Source organism: Morone saxatilis, unplaced genomic scaffold, assembly GCF_004916995.1.
Source record: "Morone saxatilis isolate NCDOM2014 unplaced genomic scaffold, NCSU_SB_2.0 Contig21, whole genome shotgun sequence".
NCBI classification, from domain to species: Eukaryota; Metazoa; Chordata; class Actinopteri; family Moronidae; genus Morone; species Morone saxatilis.
In genome coordinates, this window is record NW_023339774.1 from 11,670,365 (window position 1) to 11,688,880 (window position 18,516).

At 39.0% G+C, this 18,516-nt stretch overlaps 3 protein-coding genes across 4 annotated transcripts; 1 reads left to right on the plus strand and 2 right to left on the minus strand.

The window, feature by feature from the left end:
• Positions 1-653: 653 nt before the first annotated feature.
• Positions 654-2,707, minus strand: morn3 (MORN repeat containing 3). Its single transcript, XM_035668190.1, has 6 exons — positions 2,585-2,707; positions 2,073-2,236; positions 1,803-1,960; positions 1,561-1,717; positions 1,269-1,453; positions 654-1,154 (listed from the first exon to the last, which is right to left on the minus strand). Exons 2-6 carry the CDS (start codon positions 2,209-2,211, stop codon positions 1,089-1,091), a joined length of 705 nt encoding a protein of 234 aa, XP_035524083.1. The 5' UTR covers positions 2,212-2,236; positions 2,585-2,707; the 3' UTR covers positions 654-1,088.
• A 225-nt stretch (positions 2,708-2,932) lies between these two features.
• On the plus strand, positions 2,933-9,797 carry tmem120b (transmembrane protein 120B). 2 transcript variants are annotated; one of them, XM_035667625.1, is made up of 13 exons: positions 2,999-3,137; positions 3,720-3,833; positions 4,649-4,767; positions 4,944-5,060; positions 5,163-5,222; positions 5,338-5,433; positions 5,526-5,615; positions 5,726-5,791; positions 5,903-5,964; positions 7,633-7,725; positions 8,016-8,080; positions 8,389-8,457; positions 8,831-9,797. In XM_035667625.1, the coding sequence occupies exons 2-13, from the start codon at positions 3,828-3,830 to the stop codon at positions 8,945-8,947; spliced, it is 960 nt and encodes a 319-aa protein (XP_035523518.1). In that variant the 5' UTR covers positions 2,999-3,137; positions 3,720-3,827; the 3' UTR covers positions 8,948-9,797. The 2 variants fall into 2 exon arrangements, with proteins under 2 accessions (XP_035523517.1, XP_035523518.1); XM_035667624.1 differs by lacking the exon at positions 3,720-3,833 and having other exon boundaries at positions 2,933-3,137.
• Positions 9,798-10,524: 727 nt separating this feature from the next.
• On the minus strand, positions 10,525-18,513 carry rhof (ras homolog family member F). Its single transcript, XM_035667627.1, has 5 exons — positions 14,123-18,513; positions 13,745-13,832; positions 12,376-12,485; positions 11,916-12,050; positions 10,525-11,715 (listed from the first exon to the last, which is right to left on the minus strand). Exons 1-5 carry the CDS (start codon positions 14,255-14,257, stop codon positions 11,551-11,553), a joined length of 633 nt encoding a protein of 210 aa, XP_035523520.1. The 5' UTR covers positions 14,258-18,513; the 3' UTR covers positions 10,525-11,550.
• Between the last annotated feature and the right edge of the window lie 3 nt (positions 18,514-18,516).

Below are 18,516 nucleotides of genomic sequence, written 5' to 3' on the forward strand. Positions count from 1 at the left end.
TTGATACATCTGTTTTCACCGTTCAGCACCCTGATGTTGGATAACCACCTGAGCCCGCCAGTCATGCCTGATGGTTGATTTTCTATTCTCCTCTTTGACACTTAAGCTTTTTAAAGAATTCTGACTCATTACACGTCCTGCATAATCACACATTGACCTCTGTGGAGTACCTGTTAATATGAGTTACTAGTGCTCCCGCTGTGCTTCATTTTGTAAAGCCTGAGCACTCCACTTGTCTGATATCCTGAATTAGCATGTTGCTTTCATCATTCACTCTTTACAGAGTGCTTTTCAATCAAACTAATGTTTATTCAAATTTAATTTAACTGGGGGTTTATTCTTAATTAATAAAACCCCTCAGTCTGAGTCATCGGTCTGTATTTGAGGTGGAAGGAGTCCACATGTGTTAGTAGATAGATTCAGAAGTGAAAAGGTAGTGGGATGTTGATAGGTGCTATCTTGGTGGGCTGGTGATGAGATCTTTTCAGGTTGCATGGTCTAGTATTTTTCTGAATGATTAGAGACAGTTAAATTATGAACAACACACAGCATTAGAGTTTCCTCACTGAATAATTTAGTGTGGCTTGTTTACAGTCAGAATGTAGCACACAGAAAATACAGTAAAAGCTCATTTTTGGATTATCAATCTCTGTAAGAACAAATAAGCGGACGTGTAATTTGTATATTCTATATATACTAGTGTTGAATTTATCACATGACCAGCTTTAATAACCTTTGATTGTGTGTTTACGTTGTATCAAGTAGGTCTAATGTAATGAATTAAGTAATCATTAGTTGTTTCACTTAATGTATGTAATTGAACCATTCTGTTATGTTATAATGAGAGTTAGAAGCCTTCTATTGTCAGAACAGTTACATTGGATTAACATGTTAAAATTATGTCACTATTGTTTTCAGCTGATTTCAAATATTAATAGATGATTTTGGTTTGTTTCACAGACAAGGACACATTATTTGGGTGTAAACATCAACATAACTGAACATGCTGAATGCCATCATGCCATTTATTTTCTTTGTGAGTGTGTGGTGGAGTGGAAACTGGCTGTTGATCCTCTTGTTGTGGTTCTTCAGCACTGATCAAGGTAGGCGGACCGGGCTTCCCTTAAAACCAGCTGCATATCCACCAGTTGTAGCTTAAAGAAAAAGAGATGTTCATATTTTAATCCACAACAATACATCGGATTGTCTTTGTTGTCCATTATTATCTGAGTCAGATCAGATTTGTGGCTGTAAAAGTCAAACTGTACCTGTGGAACTGGATACTTTGTCGGTGCTGGCGCCTCATCCCTCCCAAAATCAGACAGGGTCCCACATTTTGGTATTCCGTCCACCCAAACGCCTTCATAAAGCTGGCCTTTGTCACAATAGTAGAACTTCCCGTCACCGTTCTTCTTGCCCTCTCGCCAGGCGCCTTCATACCAGTTTCCATTTGCTTAAACACAAGTAGGAGAGTCAGATTTTTAAACTCCACATCTTGCCCCACTAAACTATAATCTATTTCACATTTTAAAAAATGGATGTAAAGCACAGTTCTCTTACCAAATATGATGATGCCCTGTCCATGATTCTTATCCTTCAGCCACTCTCCTTCATAAAAGTCTCCATTGTCGTAGTACATCCTTCCCCAGCCGCTGCGATAGTCCTCACTCCACTCCCCCTCATAAACTGCTGAGCTGCTGTAGCACGTCCCGTAGCCCTAAAGAGACAGAAAAGGATGCACAATATATCAAATACATACGTGTGTGCTAGTGTGGATATATAACAGTATATCAAATACATACATGCTTCTTTCCATTTTTCCATCCACCGCAGTACTTTCTTGCATATTTCTTTGTTCCAGGCAGTAGCACACTGTAGGTACCATGTCCATCACGTTTTCCAAATTTCCAATCTCCATCATAAATGGCACCAGATTTCTTCCAAACCTGAGTTCCCTTGCCTTGGAAAAAAAGAAGCCAATACTTTATTGTGTAGCTGAAATGTGTTGTGCTTCATAACCAGACATCAAAAAACATTTCAGTTTAGTGGAAACTCATAAAGAGTAATCTCACCATGCTTCTTGTTGTCCTGCCACTCTCCGGTGTATTCATTTCCAGTGACAGAGAAAACTGAACTCCGCAGTCCACATTTCTGTGACTTAATATCCAACAATGTGGACTGAGTTTTTTGAGGTTTTTTAATACAGGGCATGGCTGGGGATAGCTTGATGAAAACCCTACAACATAAACAACATGTTACACCCATGAAGCTGTGCAGGTTTTCCCTATATAAATACTTTCATTTAAGAAGGAAAAACTACATTTCCCATCTTTCAATGCAGGAGTTTAAATGTGTACAGGAATGTGTGAGCATATGATACAAAGGTTGTACTAAATCCAAAATGTTTCAGACATTATTCTCCATGTATGCAAAAACAAAACAATAGGTTACACACTAATGCACATTAACCCACATTCAGGATGAAGTTACATTTGTTTAAATTAGCCAAGTTAACTAACGTCACAAGCAATGGTTACGGCCAAAGTAGAATGTCAAACACTCCTTTAGAGCAAAGTACTTGTACCTTATCGATTTGTCCAAGCGGATGACTTACTTAAACTCAACCCGCTTGTAAACTCACGCCATGTAGCTACCCAATGAATGAAGGAAACATTACGAGCGTCCACAACCGAGAGAAAGCCGAGCATTCGCTGTATCCTAGCAACAGAACTCTGTACTGTAGTCGGTGCAATGTAAACTTTAAAAAAATTAAAAGTTAATTTTAATTCGTAGTTAAATGTGTCTGGGAGGATCCAGGTGATGCCTACGTCGTTTTTTATTTTTTATTTTTTAAAATTTATTTGCTATAATTGTTTTTATTTATTTACTTGTGTCGTCACTTTCAACCATGTTTCCACAGTGGCTGCCCGGACGGACGGCTGGCTGTCGTACGATGTGCGCATGCTCCGTGCAGCAGAGTTAAAAAAGCGTGAGTGGACGGTCGGTGAGGAGAGAGCCAGACTCGAAACATAGCGAAGCCGTCCTCTCCGCCACATCAGCCACTGTGCACCACGATGTCCAAGCCCAAGTTTCAGACGGAGTGGGAGGAAATCGACGAGGAATATCAACAATTACAGGTGACAGAAAACAGTGGACCCAGTGCATCATCTGTGGTGGATAGATAGTCGATACTCCAGCGGCTACCTTAGTTTAGATGGCTCCTTCCTGTTCGCCATTCATTCTCAGCCCGGCCGTGAACGCAGCATTGAGCCAATAACTGTGCCGCTGATGGCAACACCCGAGGGATGAGATTCTGTGTTACTGGAGGTTTAATAATGTCTGCCTTTTACTGTAGCACCCGTGTGTTACAGTCGCTAAGGTTAGCGGCAGGTTGCTCGCTGCTAGTGTGTGCGGCTAATGAGCAGCTACAGTAACTGAGCTAACCGCACACTGCACTGTTGAGAGACTTAATTCACGTTAAATGAAGGCCATTAAAGTTACTTAGAGGTCGCGGCGTTCAAGGTAAACTCTACGTGTTTATTGCTGTCGCTTTTGGCTGGGTGAATTATTTCGCAGTCACTGAATGCATCACCATACATCACCACCAAGCTAGCTCACCATTGCTAGCTGGCTAACTTGAAACAACAATATGAAGTAGTCGATAATAGGAGAGGGTACCGTTCACTTTGAGCTACAGTATTGCATTATGTGGTCTGTAGGGTTTTGCCACGACCACCCATCTCCTAATGCCGGTATCAGATGACTGAGACGTGGACCTGTGATGGCATCAAAATGTAAAATCTGGAGCAGCTCCGTAGGGAAAGAGGATGAAGGTGACTGTCAACTGAAGCTTAAATGCTCTGGTGAATAACTAATATAACTGTCTCCCAATCCTATTTAGTTTCATCCTTCCAGATTTATAGTTCATAGCCTCCAACAAACATTTCAGAGTCTTGTTTTGTAGCTGGTATTTTTTTAGGAATTGCAGACAGATAAAATGTGTACTGTGCAAGATGGTGTACTTTTTAACAACGCTTTTAGACACATTTTTCAAGCAGGCCTATAATGCAGATGACAATGAAGTACAGTAGCTGAGAAAACACCTTTTGTTCAAACCACTTCTCCCTTTTTTTATTATCAAAATGAAACTTTAATTGTGGAAGTAATTTATATATTTATAGATTCAACCTATCCCCTAAATCCTTGACAGTCCCACACTACACGGTCCTGTAGATTCTACATGAAAGCTATAGTCTGGGCCGCCAGCACAGATGAATATAAAGTGGAATATATCTATATATAATCGCCACATAATACAGTCTCAGGGGCTGTTTGTGTTCAGACAGAAGGGTCAAACAAGATCTCACAGGCTGAAGCATTTCCATCTCCGCTGAATAGACGCTCTGTTCGTCTAGAGCTTTTTAAAGCTAGGCAAAGATTTGGTGATTGTTAGGATTCATTTTAATATGACACATTCTGTTAATGTATGTATTGGTTGCAATCACCCACCAGCATACATGCATTAATATACATACTTTAATATTTGTGACTGTTTGTATTTCGCTTAATTTGCAGAAAGAGGCAGCAGGCTTTTCGTCCCTTACTCACTTTACAGGCTCACTTTGTGTGTTTTTGTCTTGATTGCTAGGAAACTCACAAAATATACAGACAAAAACTTGAGGAGCTCACTAATCTTCAGGCAACATGCAGCAACGCCATCAGTAAGCAGAGAAAATGCCTGAAGGACCTACGGTACAGTTTGAACAAGTAAGTATACTCTGATAAGGACTGAACACTGTTTGTTTGCTTACACTACAGTCAGTAAACTGTCATAATCTGGCTCATTGTCCAGTTTGACTCAAGTAGTAGAGGCACACACAGAGGGTTAAGATATTTCTTTTCATTACTTTTCCACTCATGATTCTTTTCCTTTCCTTTTACAGGGGTGCAAAAACATGTGACGAGAAGGAATTGGAATTAATAACGGACATCAAATCACAAATCAAAGAAAAAGAAAACGTGTTTTTTGATATGGAAGCATATTTGCCAAAGAGAAACGGGTCAGTACTTTTTCATGTCCACTTATTCAACATTACAGACAGGGACTTTTATTTGTCAAATAATTCTCTTTAATAACTTTGTGTGCGTCTGTTTGTTCTTAGGCTGTACCTGAATTTGGTCCTGGGCAATGTGAACGTAACGCTTCTCAGCAACCAGGCAAAGTATGTGAAGTATTCAGCCTTCAGGACGCCGTGAAAATACGGGTTCTGACTCTGGATTTGTGTCTGTTTTTATTGTCAACTTTTCATCTTGTTGTCTTCCATTCATTCCCCACAGATTTGCCTACAAAGACGAGTATGAGAAGTTCAAGCTTTATATGACAATAATCCTGATGTTTGGAGCAATAACCTGCCTCTTCTTTCTCAACTGTCGGTGAGATAACCTTTGCCCCTCGATCATTAGTGTTGTTTACTCTTACTGCAATCTAAAACAGACGCTCACTATTTTGTTTTCTCTTTGTTTAGAGTCACTGATGAGATTTTCAACTTTTTGCTGGTGTGGTACTACTGCACATTGACCATAAGGGAAAGCATCCTCATGAGCAATGGCTCCAGGTATGCACCCTTTCTTTCGTGTAGTTGAAAATGCATTTCTCTGATTTCTCTATGATCGGACTGGGTTATACAATTTTCCTCTTTTTCTATGCTCTTCTTATGCTCTTTAGGATCAAAGGTTGGTGGGTGTCTCACCATTATGTATCCACCTTTCTGTCAGGTGTGATGCTTACCTGGTGAGTTATTGTCTATGATTTCATAGTCACGTTGTTTCAGGGATCATATTTGAACAATCAAGGCAATATGGTTTCTTCCTTCAGTTTTTGTTTAATCTTGTCTTTTCACAGGCCGGAGGGGCCCATGTATCAGATGTTCAGAAGCCAGTTCCTTGCTTTCTCCATATATCAGAGTAAGAATTAGTAATGTTTTGCTTTGGTCTGTTGTATTATACAGTTAAAACAAGGAAAATTCAGTTAATCTTTTGTTAAGGCGCTCTGCTGTGTGTTTTCAGTCTAGTAAATAATTAGTAAGACACCAGCTGTGGAAGATGAAGGAGAATTGTTGTTACATATGTATCTACACACTGCAAGACATTTGCTATTCAGTCAAAAGAATACCTTAATGTAGGCCTGCAACTAACCATTACTTTCATTATCGATTTAATCTGCCTTAATTGTCTTGATTAATCAAAAAGTAGTTTGTCTATAAAATATCAGAAACTAGTGGAACATGCCTCATAATTTCCCAAAGTCCAAGGTGAAGTCTTCAGATGTCTTGTTTTGTCTGACCAACAGTCAAAAAAAGTTAGTTTACAGTGATGAGAATCAAACAAAAGCAGCAAATTCTCACATTGGAGCAGAGTTGGACATTTCTGCTTAAAAAAAAGAAGCGAAACGATTGATCGATTATCAAAATACTTGCTGATAAATTTTCTGTCAATCAACTAATGACCGATTCAACTGACCGTGTTGCTCTTTGCTAAGTAACGATCACCATCGACTGTATATCATTTTATAACATTTGTTTTGTGAGTAGCATAAAGGGTACTACAACTTAATCTCATTATACAACCCTGTGTTGTAAAATTGTAAATCTACCCTGTAGCCTTCCTAATATATAAAAGAATAATTAACTAAGTGTAAGGTTTTTAATCGGTTTTGTTTTTTATTTATTTCGTTAACCAAAATCTGAACAGACAACAGAATCCAACTTCAAATAAAATATGTAAGCGGTGAGGTGCTAAGACTCAGCCGGTGACCGTAATGTAGAAAAATGAACCGCATTGTAATTACGTCTCTTCTGCACCAGAGATGAACAGCTCTGTTGCATCATGGTGTGGTAGTAGATCACCTGCAACACAGTGACTAAATACACCATAAACATGTTTGGAGGCAGTAAACAACTGGCAAGATGATACAACGTTCCTCATACTAAGAGCTGTTACTAAATGAACTCGATTTCAGTGGGCGTAATTGGACATAAGAATCTCAATGAATGAAAATCTTACTGATTAAGGACATAAATGGTGGCACCAGTTTCTTTGGTCAAGTAAAGCTTTTCCTGCACTACTCTCAATCTGTTTTGTAAACACATAGTTGCATTTATAATAATGTAAAAATTCTCTCCACAGAATAGAGAAGTTAAGTCACTTCACATAATGGTGGTTACAGTCCGTATATCACATGTAGACGTATGACGTGACAACCAGTGTGATGGGGCTCTTTGGTTGGGGTTTTGGGTGGTTAAGTCAAATGTTAAACCGACAGATGGTTTTTTTGTTTGTTTTTTTTAAGCCTCACCTAACAAATTCAGCTTAAAGTGAGACAATGTGGCTCTTTTTTTGTTTGTTTTGTTTTAAGGACAGATTGACCTCATTTCAGTATGCAAAGCTTCACATCACAGGCTGCTATTGACTTTTTTTTTATTCCATTTAATGGGGTTTGTTACTGGTCATAAGCTGATGCTCGTCCTCAAAAATCATTTTCCTTTGCAGTATTAAGACATCTGAACCGCATTGATCTGTTCAGTGTTGAGTGTGATGTAATCTGTCATTTTACGCGATCCATTTGTCCTCCAGGCTTTGTCCAATTCCTCCAGTATTACTACCAGAGCGGCTGCTTATACAGGCTGCGAGCTTTGGGAGAGAGAAATCAGCTGGACCTCACAGTGGGTACGTTGTAAGCTATTTTTGGTTGTAGTCATTTCAATCGTTTGAACTCTTGAGCCATCTGCAACGCCATGTCTGGAAAAAAATAGGGTAAAGGTTGTGAGCTGGAGACCGTTGTTAACATCAGCGCACTGCCACACAGTTGTCGGGAGTAATTTGAGTACGGCCTGAGTGAATTTGCTTCTCAAACCATCTCATGTCAGATTGTTGTGCAGAGACGACTGCGACACAACAGTGTAGTATTCTGTGTCATGTTGTCCCAAGGTCACCGTTACAGTTCTGTTTCTCTGCAGAGGGATTTCAGTCCTGGATGTGGAGAGGCCTCACTTTTCTTTTGCCGTTTCTCTTTTTTGGCCATGTGAGTAAAAACTTTAACTCTTCTTCTGCTTTTGCTGAATATCAAACAACAGCTTTGCCGCCTAATTCCAAATATTTTACAATCAGGAGGACATCCGACAAGCTCATGCAAGCCCATTGAGCCATTTTAAACCATCATTCATTGTTTGCTCTGTATTAAGTGCATAAAAAGTGCACACAATTGCACAATTTCTTTTATGCATTTTTTTTTAGATCTGATGAGAAAGATGTGGATCAAAGCGAAATTTGTTTGTGCAACCAGAGTGTGCAGCGACGTTATGAAAGATAATGCGTCCTCTTCCTTCACAGTTTTGGCAGCTGTACAACTCTGTGACCCTCTTTCGCTTGGCAGGACATGAAGACTGCAAGGAGTGGCAGGTAAGGATCACATTGGCTTTAAATGTCAAGAGACATGTCGAGGCAGAGTAAAACATTGTTTGGTTTATTGGTAAATGTTTGACAGACTTCATTTTTAAATGATTTTAAAATCATTTTTACCTGCATGTAAGCACGTTTGATGCTATATTCAGAGCTGGTGATAGGAGTGGCCACTGAAGTTGATCAGACTCGATTTCTTTATTAAAATGACCTGTGATAAAGTCTAGTGTAGTGTTAGTAAAATAATTTTAGCCCCACCTACCTAACATGTCCTAACCCTTCAACATCTTGAAATACAGATATTGCTACAGTTATAAAAATGCATGTTAGGACGTGTCTTGGAATAAAATGTCTTTTTCCTTTTTTCATTCAGGTATTTATGCTGGCACTGACTTTTCTTGTCCTGTTCCTGGGAAACTTCCTCACTACTGTAAAAGTCGTCCACCAAAAGATTCAGAAAAACCAGGGAAAAGTGCAAAAAAATGACTGAGACAAAAACTCAGCGTGACGCCTCCAGATTCCTACAAACGGCCAGTAATTTTGAAGCAACGCGCACAATCGCTTGATAGACTGACCACGGCAAACGATCAGGCCGGGAGAAGACGAAGCTGAAACCGCTGCTTCTCTCAGGCTTTGATGGCGGCAACAGTGTCCAGCCAAAGTATCTGGCCTACAGGCTTCTGCTTTCTAATGACTCGTCGTCAATGTCGCAGCACAGTCGGTCACAACACACAAAGCGGTGTTCACCTGAAATCCGAACAGTCTGTCGCTTTATCCTGTACATACAATGTGAGTGGAAAGAATGTGTTTTGTTTGGGTGTTTGTGTCAGTCAGCGCATGAATTGTGTCAGAGAGCTTTTGTTCAAATCATATGCAACTTAAAAAAAAAAAAAAAAAAGGGCAGGTAGCATCAATTTTAACAGAAAATAGTTTGCCTTTTAAGACCTGAAGTCTGTCATGTACATACTTCGTACTTCTGTGAAGTATTAATGGTCAAACTGTCACTGCGCTTCATTTCTTGAGTTCTCTAACTTTTTATGTGTAGTTCTCAACTCCCTGTTCAATATCTCACTGCTTACCAGTATTTTACTTACTAGATTTTGTTCCTACTTTAAAAAACATAAACCTAATACTTGACTGCCCAAAATGACCTTCAATTTTCAGAAAAAGAAACTCCTTCTGGTGTATGTTGTCTGTCTGGAGTCAGTGGCAGCTCTGATTTTGTTGTTTTTCCTAGTTCCTCGACAGAGTCAGAGCTATAAAGGAATGCACCACTGTTTCTCCCTTCAGGCAGCGGTTACAAAAGCCATAACTGTTTTTCTATGATCTAAACGCCTAAACTTGGTCACATGAACACAGACATAAAAACTTGTACTGTCTCCACAAAAAAAAAAAACGGTTGTTCCAGTGAGGGTTGAAGGAGATTTTCATGTGAGCTCCTCCCTATCGGTTACACTTAAATGTTCTCATTAACGTAATACTAACATAGGTTTATCATGTTTCACTATTGGTCTAAATCTTGCGTCAGGTTTATTAAATTAAATTGTTTTAACACTTGAAGTCCATGCACAGTTTGGATTTATCAGATTTGGGCTGAAAACGACAAGCTATTAGTTCCCATATTCTGATCAAATGCTGCTATTAGAGCTCGTACTGTAAGATTTAAGATGTAGTGATGATGAGAAAATTGTGCTGGATTTTTTTGTTTCTAATTCCGATACTACATACTAAATATAATATTTGTAGGAATTAAACTTACGGCCAAACCTGGAGCTTTTTGCTCTAGTTCACTGTAGTGTTGTGTGGGTCGTGTTTAACGCTTGTTTGAAAGTACAAGGCTCTTTTTTTTTTTTTTTTTTTTCTATCAGCAAAGGTTCAGATGGGCTTAAAACTGACAGCTGTAGAAGTGTCAGGTCTCTGATGCCTTATTCTCCCTCCAGCCTGTTACAGCAAAAATGTCTGTCTCCTCCTTTTTTTTTTTCTTTTTTTTTTTTACTCTGAAAAATCAAAAGCTTGTAGCGTTATTTCATTTCCCACAAAGCAATCATGCCAGACAGAATCAACATATTTCATCACACATCACTTTTATTGAGGGAGAATTGAAGCTTGTTTTTTTTTTGTTTTTTTGTTTTTTTTGGTTACAGACCAAAATGTTACATTTGATGTGAGAGCTGCCCGAATGCACAGAACAACTTGATTTCCTCATTTTATGATGTAGCTGATGTTAAACAATGTTCATTTCAAGACTGTAACTGGTGCCTAAGTATGATCAGTGACAAGAGACAGATGACAATTTCTCAATCTGTGTACATCGTTGTAAAAATATATATTAATAATTAAACACCATTTTAAAAACTGTCTGTTGCTGTGTTTATTCTGTTCACTGATACAGAAAGTATTTATTTTGTCTTATTAGCAGCCATTGCTCACATTCATTTGTTTCGACACTAGTGGGCGCTGTTGTTAAAGATAAGAGCTCTTGTTTAAAACTGACACAGCTCCAAAACAAATTCTAGTTCAGTGTTTTGTTTTTCTGGAAATGATATAACCCTGCTGGGTGTTCATGAATGTTTAGTTTCTTTTCCCCTTGAACCGTGACTCACAGTACAAAGATTTATTCCATTTTAACTGCTATTTCGTTTGAGAATTTATCTGCAACACATTAAACATTCAGTTCGACCTTACAAAAATATATGGAAAACACAACATGAGAACTAACTCTTCAGATTCCTAAAAAATACACACAGATATATATCAATACAATATGGTTTGGAAACAGTACAACGCTTTCTATCAGACAAAATATAAAAATAGATTGATAGAAAGCATTTCAAGTTGCGTAGCACTTTAGAAAGTCCACGCTGCTGCAGCTTCTTGCCTAATTTTTTTTCCTGTTACGTCAGTAGTCGTGTTCTAGTGACGGTAAAGGATGATTCAGTGAGGCTCAAACTTACAGGGAGTGAGTACTTTCTGAATCATCTTTGGTGTGTGACCAACCAGTCTGAATGTGAGTGAGAGAAAAGTGAAGCCATCAGCAGTGGCCTCTTACATGCAGGAGGGTGGAGTCCTCATCAAGCCTCTGTCCTTTTGACTTCACAAAACGACACATTTCTTCTTCCTCTTGAAGTGCTTCTGTTTTCGATTGTGGGCCAAAGTTCTTTTGGTGGCCTCTCTGAAAACGTCCTCCACGTTCTCCTGATACTTTGCCGAACACTCGAGGTAGAGCTCTGCATTCATCTGCTGCCGGGTCTCCTCACCCTACAGCCCAAACCGACATGAACAGCAAAGAATTAGACTGTGCGACTGATTATAAAGGTCACGAGTGAAGAAAAACAGATCTGTTATTGCACTGAAACTGTAGTAAAGTTGAATGTGGTCGTAGGTTCTGGTTAGGGCACTTCCTCTCGCATAGGCCTGTTCTTTTAGCTCACTTAATGTCTGCACACTCCTTGCCTTACCTGCATGTAAGTGATGGGAGCCTGATTCATGGCCTTGAGCTTCCTTGAACACTCTTTATCCTTCCTGAGGTCTGTCTTGCAGCCAATCAGGATGACCGGAGTGTCCCGACAGAAGTGCTTCACCTCTGGGTGCCACTGGGTAAAAAAAATAAATAAGGAATCATTGTTTTAACACCAGACTTGTGTTGTGCTTCCCCAATCACTCTCTTTGACTATTTTGTAAGCAGCACTGAGAAGAGAAATTCCGAGCACAACATTAACCTGTGATGCATGAGGAGTCAATGTCCACATGGAGGCTCAATTGCGTGAGTTAATCATAGCCACAAGAATGCAGCCAACATCAACATACCAGAGTCAATCATTTACGGAATTTGAGCTCCAGTTGAATGGTGACATTCTTGTTTCATTATACCTGCCTGTGTACCACAGCACGTTGTTAATGGACCGTATAAATCATTACCTTTATCAAGACATTTTCATAGCTGGTGGGGTTGGTCACATCAAAGCACACTAAAATCAGATTGGCCTCTTGGTATGAGAGCGGGCGAAGTCTGTCATAGTCATCCTGTCCTGAAAAGAGTGAAGGCACACAATGCATGTTAGCGGATTAATGTATGGAATTCAGTGTTAGGTTGGAAATTCCCTCTCTTACAAAGGGAGAAACTGGTCTGCGTTGGATGCAACAGCCTAAACATAAAGATATGATGTATGCTACAAAGACAGGGTAGATGTGCAAAACCACATCCTGGTTTCAGCTTCCTTTTTCCGCTGATGTAAGGCACACTGCTGCAGTTCTACAGAAGATAAGCTGCCTGCAGACGTCTGTCAGGGGTTTTCTTGAAAATTACTTTAAAAACTGTTGAGTTCGCATAAGAGCATCATGTTTTATGGCCAATACAAATACAGCAGTTTGTAAAATGCATGATCTTTGAGTCACGTTGGGTATTATTTACCTCGATTACCTCTAACACAAAATGGTATAGTTCTTAACACCCAAATTTAAACATATTTTTCTTAAAAAATCCTACATTTTTTAACCTAAATAACTGTATCTATTTAAATAACAAAGAGCAAATATCAACAACATTAGCAATTTAAATCTGAGAATCTGACTACTTTGAGTGCATGACACTTTTTGAACACAATTCAATCAATTAGTATTAAATATGAATAGTATTTGATACCCACAGCCCTAGCACTGAAGTGGTGTATCGTAAACTAATAAAAAATAACCCTCCAATATTGATCTGACTCTAATATCAATCAGTGGCTAAAAATACAGTAATGGAGAGCACATAAAGTAAATTAAAGTACATATTCAGCACATAAAATCAGGTATCAGGATGAATAAGGAGGATTTTACTTGATTTAGGTTTTTCGTTTTGTCTATTTGTGAAGACAAAAACACTTACACTAGATTTGCCACTAAAGTTGATACTATAACAACTTGTTAGTAGTTACGAACATAGAAACAGCTGGTCAGTTCCTGAAAGATGATGTCGGTGACGCTGTGACGTCAACATCGCCCTATACCACTTCCTCTGTATGAGAGTCAGAACAACCAGATAAAGACTGAACACACAGTGGGAGGATGTTTGAACTTTATCTTAAAAGATAAAAAGCTATAACATTATTATTACTTATACGGTTGTCTATCTGCACAATGTTTCCATCAAAGTCCAGCCAGCGGACGCAGTGTGTGGTCACTGAGCTCAGCATGCTGAAAACTCTGATATCTGTCCACACAGTGTGAAATTTAGTGTACTGGAAACTAAAACATAAATCACAGATGTTTCAACATGGAGGTGATTTTTGATCGAGAGTCTTACCAGCTGTGTCATACAGGTTGAGCTTTATCTCTTTTCCTCCGAGAGAGATAGTGGTGACATATTTTTCGAACACTGATGGCGCATATTTCTGTTTTTGACACACAAGATGAAGATGTCCAGTTTATGACCCAACTTTACTGTATATTTATATATTCTTTCATATTTCTTCCCTTTTATAAGGTATGACATTCTTCTGAGTGAACTGGAAACAGGAAATGCAGTTCACATTTATGTGACTAAATTCTCATTAAGGGCTGAGATAAGTTCAAAATGTAACATTATTTTACAGTTATGGTCATAAAAACATGTGTGTACTAATAAATGAATATACAATATCAATAAATGAGAAACATTACATGGCACGGAAGCTCTTCTTACCTCTGGAAAATCACCTTTAGCATAAACCATCAGAAGTGAGGTCTTCCCGCAGCCTCCATCTCCCACTATCACAATTTTAAGTTCTTCTCCTTTTTTTGCGGTACCATTCACAGTCCTAGCACCGTTTTGTGTCATCTTGCCACCAAAACAATCAAACAGGTGCCAGACAGGACGGGGCTGAAGATACTCCCTCCAGGTTTAAGTTGAACACATGGTAAAGCCTAATGAATCTATATTTGGAAAGGCTGAGATGATATACAGGCAGTGTCGATAGAGAGGAACAGACAAGTCTCATGATTTACCAGGTAGCTCACTCTCTTCACCACTTCCTGTTCCTGTCACATTGAAGCTGTTTCCAATTGACCCCCTACACTTTTCTCCAGTCTTATTGTCAGCCCGCTCGCTGAAAGCATCTCATTTCATCTGGGTATGAATAGTGCCGCAGCTGAGTTGAAACATGTGGAGCTGCTGAGTCCGGCTGCTCCCACTTCCTCTATTGCATTTTCTGGGTGGGTACTCAATCTGAAGCACTGCCTCCATCAAACAGCACTGTGCGTGTGAGATAACACTAAAAAAATGTTCACCCCTAACGCTGAAGTAAAGTCACAGTTATCACTACAATAAGACTCCTTATCAGTGAAGTCATGAATGTGTGACCTGGAGATCCTCTGATGACAGTGAAAAGACTGATTGTGTATCTAACCTTGTACCTCCATTAGCCATTTTGACTTCTGTGAACTTGCTTTATCAGAAACGTACACTGTGAGGCCAGCCCCTTTTCTCCTTAAGTGAAACACAAATTATAACAAGGAATAAATAAGCTGCCGCACTTCTCTCAGATTCTTTTAATATGCTATATGTATGTGTGCATTTTATGTTGGGTTGTCCACTCTTTTCATCATCAGGAGTGGATGTTTCAATCAATATGTAATATTCCTTTAATGATAATGTCAGTCTAATATTTGTGGTATTCACAAATGTGGCTGATGATGATTCACGAGAAACCAAAATGTACGAGGTACAGACGTTTTAATTGATTTTGGTCTGACTGTATAATATTCGAGTGTTAACCTTTAAATAAACCTTCAGCAACCAGAATCCAAGCATGAAATACATACATGCATTTTTTTAGAAAGTTTGTTGTGTGTATTCCTGCATTTTTTTTTTTTTTTTATGTGATCTATTGAATCCCCCAAGCGTATTTACAACCAAGATGTCAGTTCTACTTCTTTGTTCAGTCTGTATGGCCAAACACAGCAGTGACATCACAGATTGGGCGTCAGGACAAACTATTTTCTCTCGTTCCAGGGTGCAATGTACGGACATCTTATCCAGCAAAAAACTAATTAAATGTGCAAAATAAAGTGATTGGTTTGGAGAGATAACAGTCGGAGGTACAGTAGGTTACGTGCTGTTTTTGAAAGGGAGGCTGTGGGTGTTTGAGGCTGTTTTTAGAGCGTGAGAAATAGCTTCTCTGTGTTTAAATTGGAGATAGTGAGCCAGATATATAGTAACGATCAGAAGCAACTGGACATGCAGTGAGGTGTGATACATTCAGTCCAGTTGCCTTTGAGTAACAACTAGACATCAAATGACCTGGATGATTTTCATGGAAATTACAGCATAATGCCAGAACGGGATATTTTTAACATTAGGATCGGAAATATGTGTCAGTCATGTCGATGATTGCTAATAATCACAGATATCTGATTACAGTGGGTGTCAGGAAAGAGCCAGAGTGCACAGAAATGTTGCAATTGAGATCATTTTCATTCAGTCTCTGGTCTGAAACATTTTCTCTCTCAGAAAGGCAGTCAAACCCAAACTGAAGTAGGCTACAAAGTCAAATTAAAAAGTTAATTTTCAGTTGTCACTGGTGGGAAAATATGCAGTTATTGTAAAGGACATTTTAAGCAAGCTGTCCCTTTAAGAGGATGAGCTGACACTGCCCTTCATTTTGCCTATTTTCAGAAAACATTTTGCCTGACTACACACACACATTTACTGCAATAACTAAAAGGGAATTTTAACAACAACAACAAAAAATATCACGCTGCAGCATGAATTGTGCATTATGTACTTTTTAGTGTAGTATGTCCTGACTAGGCTAAAACACTGTTTAAAATATGGGCCTAAAAATCATTTTAAGTTGAAAATTGCAATGCAAATCCATCAAAAAAATACAACAACCTGCTTAAATTTCCACAACAACAAAACATAAAATGAGTGTATAATCTATTTATTCAAACATTTTAGAAAACACAGACAGTAAAAGAGACTACATCAGAAACCATACTGTGGAACATTACACTAGACATGCAAATAAGCCAATTTAAGAGCTAGAAATAACAAAAGCCATATAAAATAAATACAGTACCACCAATCTGCATGAAAAATCCTTAAAAAAAAAAAACCACACATACACACAAAGTGCCGAGGAAACCTGATTTGATTCAGTGAACAATCCGTCAGAATAAAAGGCTGAACATACAAAGAGAGACAGAAAGAAAGGGCATTTAGCAGTCTGTCTACCAGGTTATTCTGACTCCACAAAAATAGCCATACACGGTTCTCATGTGCCCCATATGCTTCTACAATACGGTATGGTGTAGCAAAAGCTATGAAAAAATGCCTGTATAATAAATAAATATCAACAAAAAAAGAAGAGTGCTTGTTTGACTTACAAGGTGAAACTGGCAGCTTTAACATGTGAATAAAGTAGCATATAAAAGATGTGAAATTGTCCCGTAGGTGTACAAAATATCCATACGTGTGTATAGCCCCCTTTTTTTGTTTTTTTTTCATCAATTAACAAAGAGAAATTGTCAAAAATAGATGTTCGCCGTGCAGAGAGACAGCTGTCCTGCAAGAAGAGAGGCCAATCCTCTGTGTGGAATATTCCAGTCTGTCAGCGGCGCAAAGCTGAATGGCGCAACCCACCGGGGAGGGTTGTTTCTTTTCTTTTTTTTTTTTTTTACAACAAAGGCCTATAAATAACCCTGGTGGATCTGAACGCTACATGTTCACCTTTGTCACACACATAAAACCTTCTTCACACATTTTTTTTTGTCTCCACTGCACATGGGGATGGGGGTAGAGGGAGCAGTGGAGGAATGGTGTTCATACAGGACGTGCGCATTTGGCAGCCGGATCTAGGAGTGGATAACGAGACAAACAGGCCTCTGCCACACCGACTACGACTTTGTGTCTTCATACACACCAACAGGCACATGGAAAGCCCTTTAACACCCCCTCCCCCCCATGTCTACTTTTAACTCCTTTACCGAATATAAAATCGATTCTTACTCATTTATATGATCTGCAGCACTTAAAAACACTCGACCCGCCTTGCCTTTTGTCTCAGACTTAAAGTACGGAAGCCCGAAGCACCCCCCCAGTGTTATTTTCACCCAGATACAAAAACAACAGGGCTAACAGTGCAGAGGATTCCTGTTGACCTTATATGGGCAGAGTGGGGGTGCAGCAGCAACGCGCTCGAGCTTTCGTGGCAACCGTCCAGAGCTCTCGGATTACTGCCGTTGCCAGGGCGAGTCGGCACCCAGCAACCGACAGCCTAAATACGCCACCTTATTAACCTTATTAACGTTATCCTTCCTCACACGCTCTGTCGACTACTTTTTCTTCGTATTTTACATGTTTTAACGTTTTAAAAAAAGATAATCACCCGTGTAAAAAAAAAAGCCTTCCTGTTGAATCACCGAGAAACGTCCTCGGGTTAAAAAAAAAAAAAAAAAAATAAACCTCCACTCTCGCCGAGTGAGCGAGCCTCACCCAGTTATGGCGCAGCAACATTTTACAGCACAGTGCTGTCCTTTGTCTGTAGAGAAGCCATTTTGAGACAAGAGAACAGCAGAGAGAGAGAAACCATTGAACAAGTGTAGTCTATCACCAAAAAGGTCTCTTTGGACAAAGGGAAGCAGTGAAAATATCCAAGATTCCTCCCCATAAGATTCCTTTGCTCGTTTTTTTAAGACTTGGATTACATGTTGTGAATACTAACTGTAAGTTTGCAATATCAATCAAAAAAAAAATATGAGTTAAATTATACAAAAAAAGTCAATAGCCTTTTTCTTTCTTTTTTTTTTTTTAACTTTGCTGATAACGTTTTAACCACAATTATTGTTCGTGTTGTCTCTCCTCTATTATATAATACAGCCTACTTACGTGTAGACATATATAAATTGACAAATGAGTGAAATAGCTCAAAATCCATTACCTTTCACAAAAACAATACTTCCTTGTGGTTATATATTGGTGTAGCTCTGTGAGAAATGTCGAAATTGAAGAGGTTATACTTGACTGCAAATCCTGTCTTCAAGGAGAGAGAGAGGAGATGGTTTGCATATTGCCCACACAGATGATGCTTGAAGATG

Excerpts from the sequence above, each read along its gene's own strand:
- morn3 (XM_035668190.1), bottom strand. The coding sequence starts at position 2,211 with ATGCCCTGTATTAAAAAACCTCAAAAAACTCAGTCCACATTGTTGGAT. Across the intron at positions 1,454-1,560 it reads ACAGGGCATCATCATATTTG|CAAATGGAAACTGGTATGAA; the intron begins GTAAGAGAACTG and ends CTTGTGTTTAAG. Across the intron at positions 1,155-1,268 it reads CAAAGTATCCAGTTCCACAG|CTACAACTGGTGGATATGCA; the intron begins GTACAGTTTGAC and ends TTTTTCTTTAAG.
- tmem120b (XM_035667624.1), top strand. The coding sequence starts at position 3,075 with ATGTCCAAGCCCAAGTTTCAGACGGAGTGGGAGGAAATCGACGAGGAA. Across the intron at positions 5,616-5,725 it reads CTCATGAGCAATGGCTCCAG|GATCAAAGGTTGGTGGGTGT; the intron begins GTATGCACCCTT and ends TATGCTCTTTAG. Across the intron at positions 5,792-5,902 it reads TCAGGTGTGATGCTTACCTG|GCCGGAGGGGCCCATGTATC; the intron begins GTGAGTTATTGT and ends GTCTTTTCACAG.
- rhof (XM_035667627.1), bottom strand. The coding sequence starts at position 14,257 with ATGACACAAAACGGTGCTAGGACTGTGAATGGTACCGCAAAAAAAGGA. Across the intron at positions 12,486-13,744 it reads CAACCTGTATGACACAGCTG|GACAGGATGACTATGACAGA; the intron begins GTAAGACTCTCG and ends CACTCTTTTCAG. Across the intron at positions 12,051-12,375 it reads ATGAAAATGTCTTGATAAAG|TGGCACCCAGAGGTGAAGCA; the intron begins GTAATGATTTAT and ends TTTTTTACCCAG.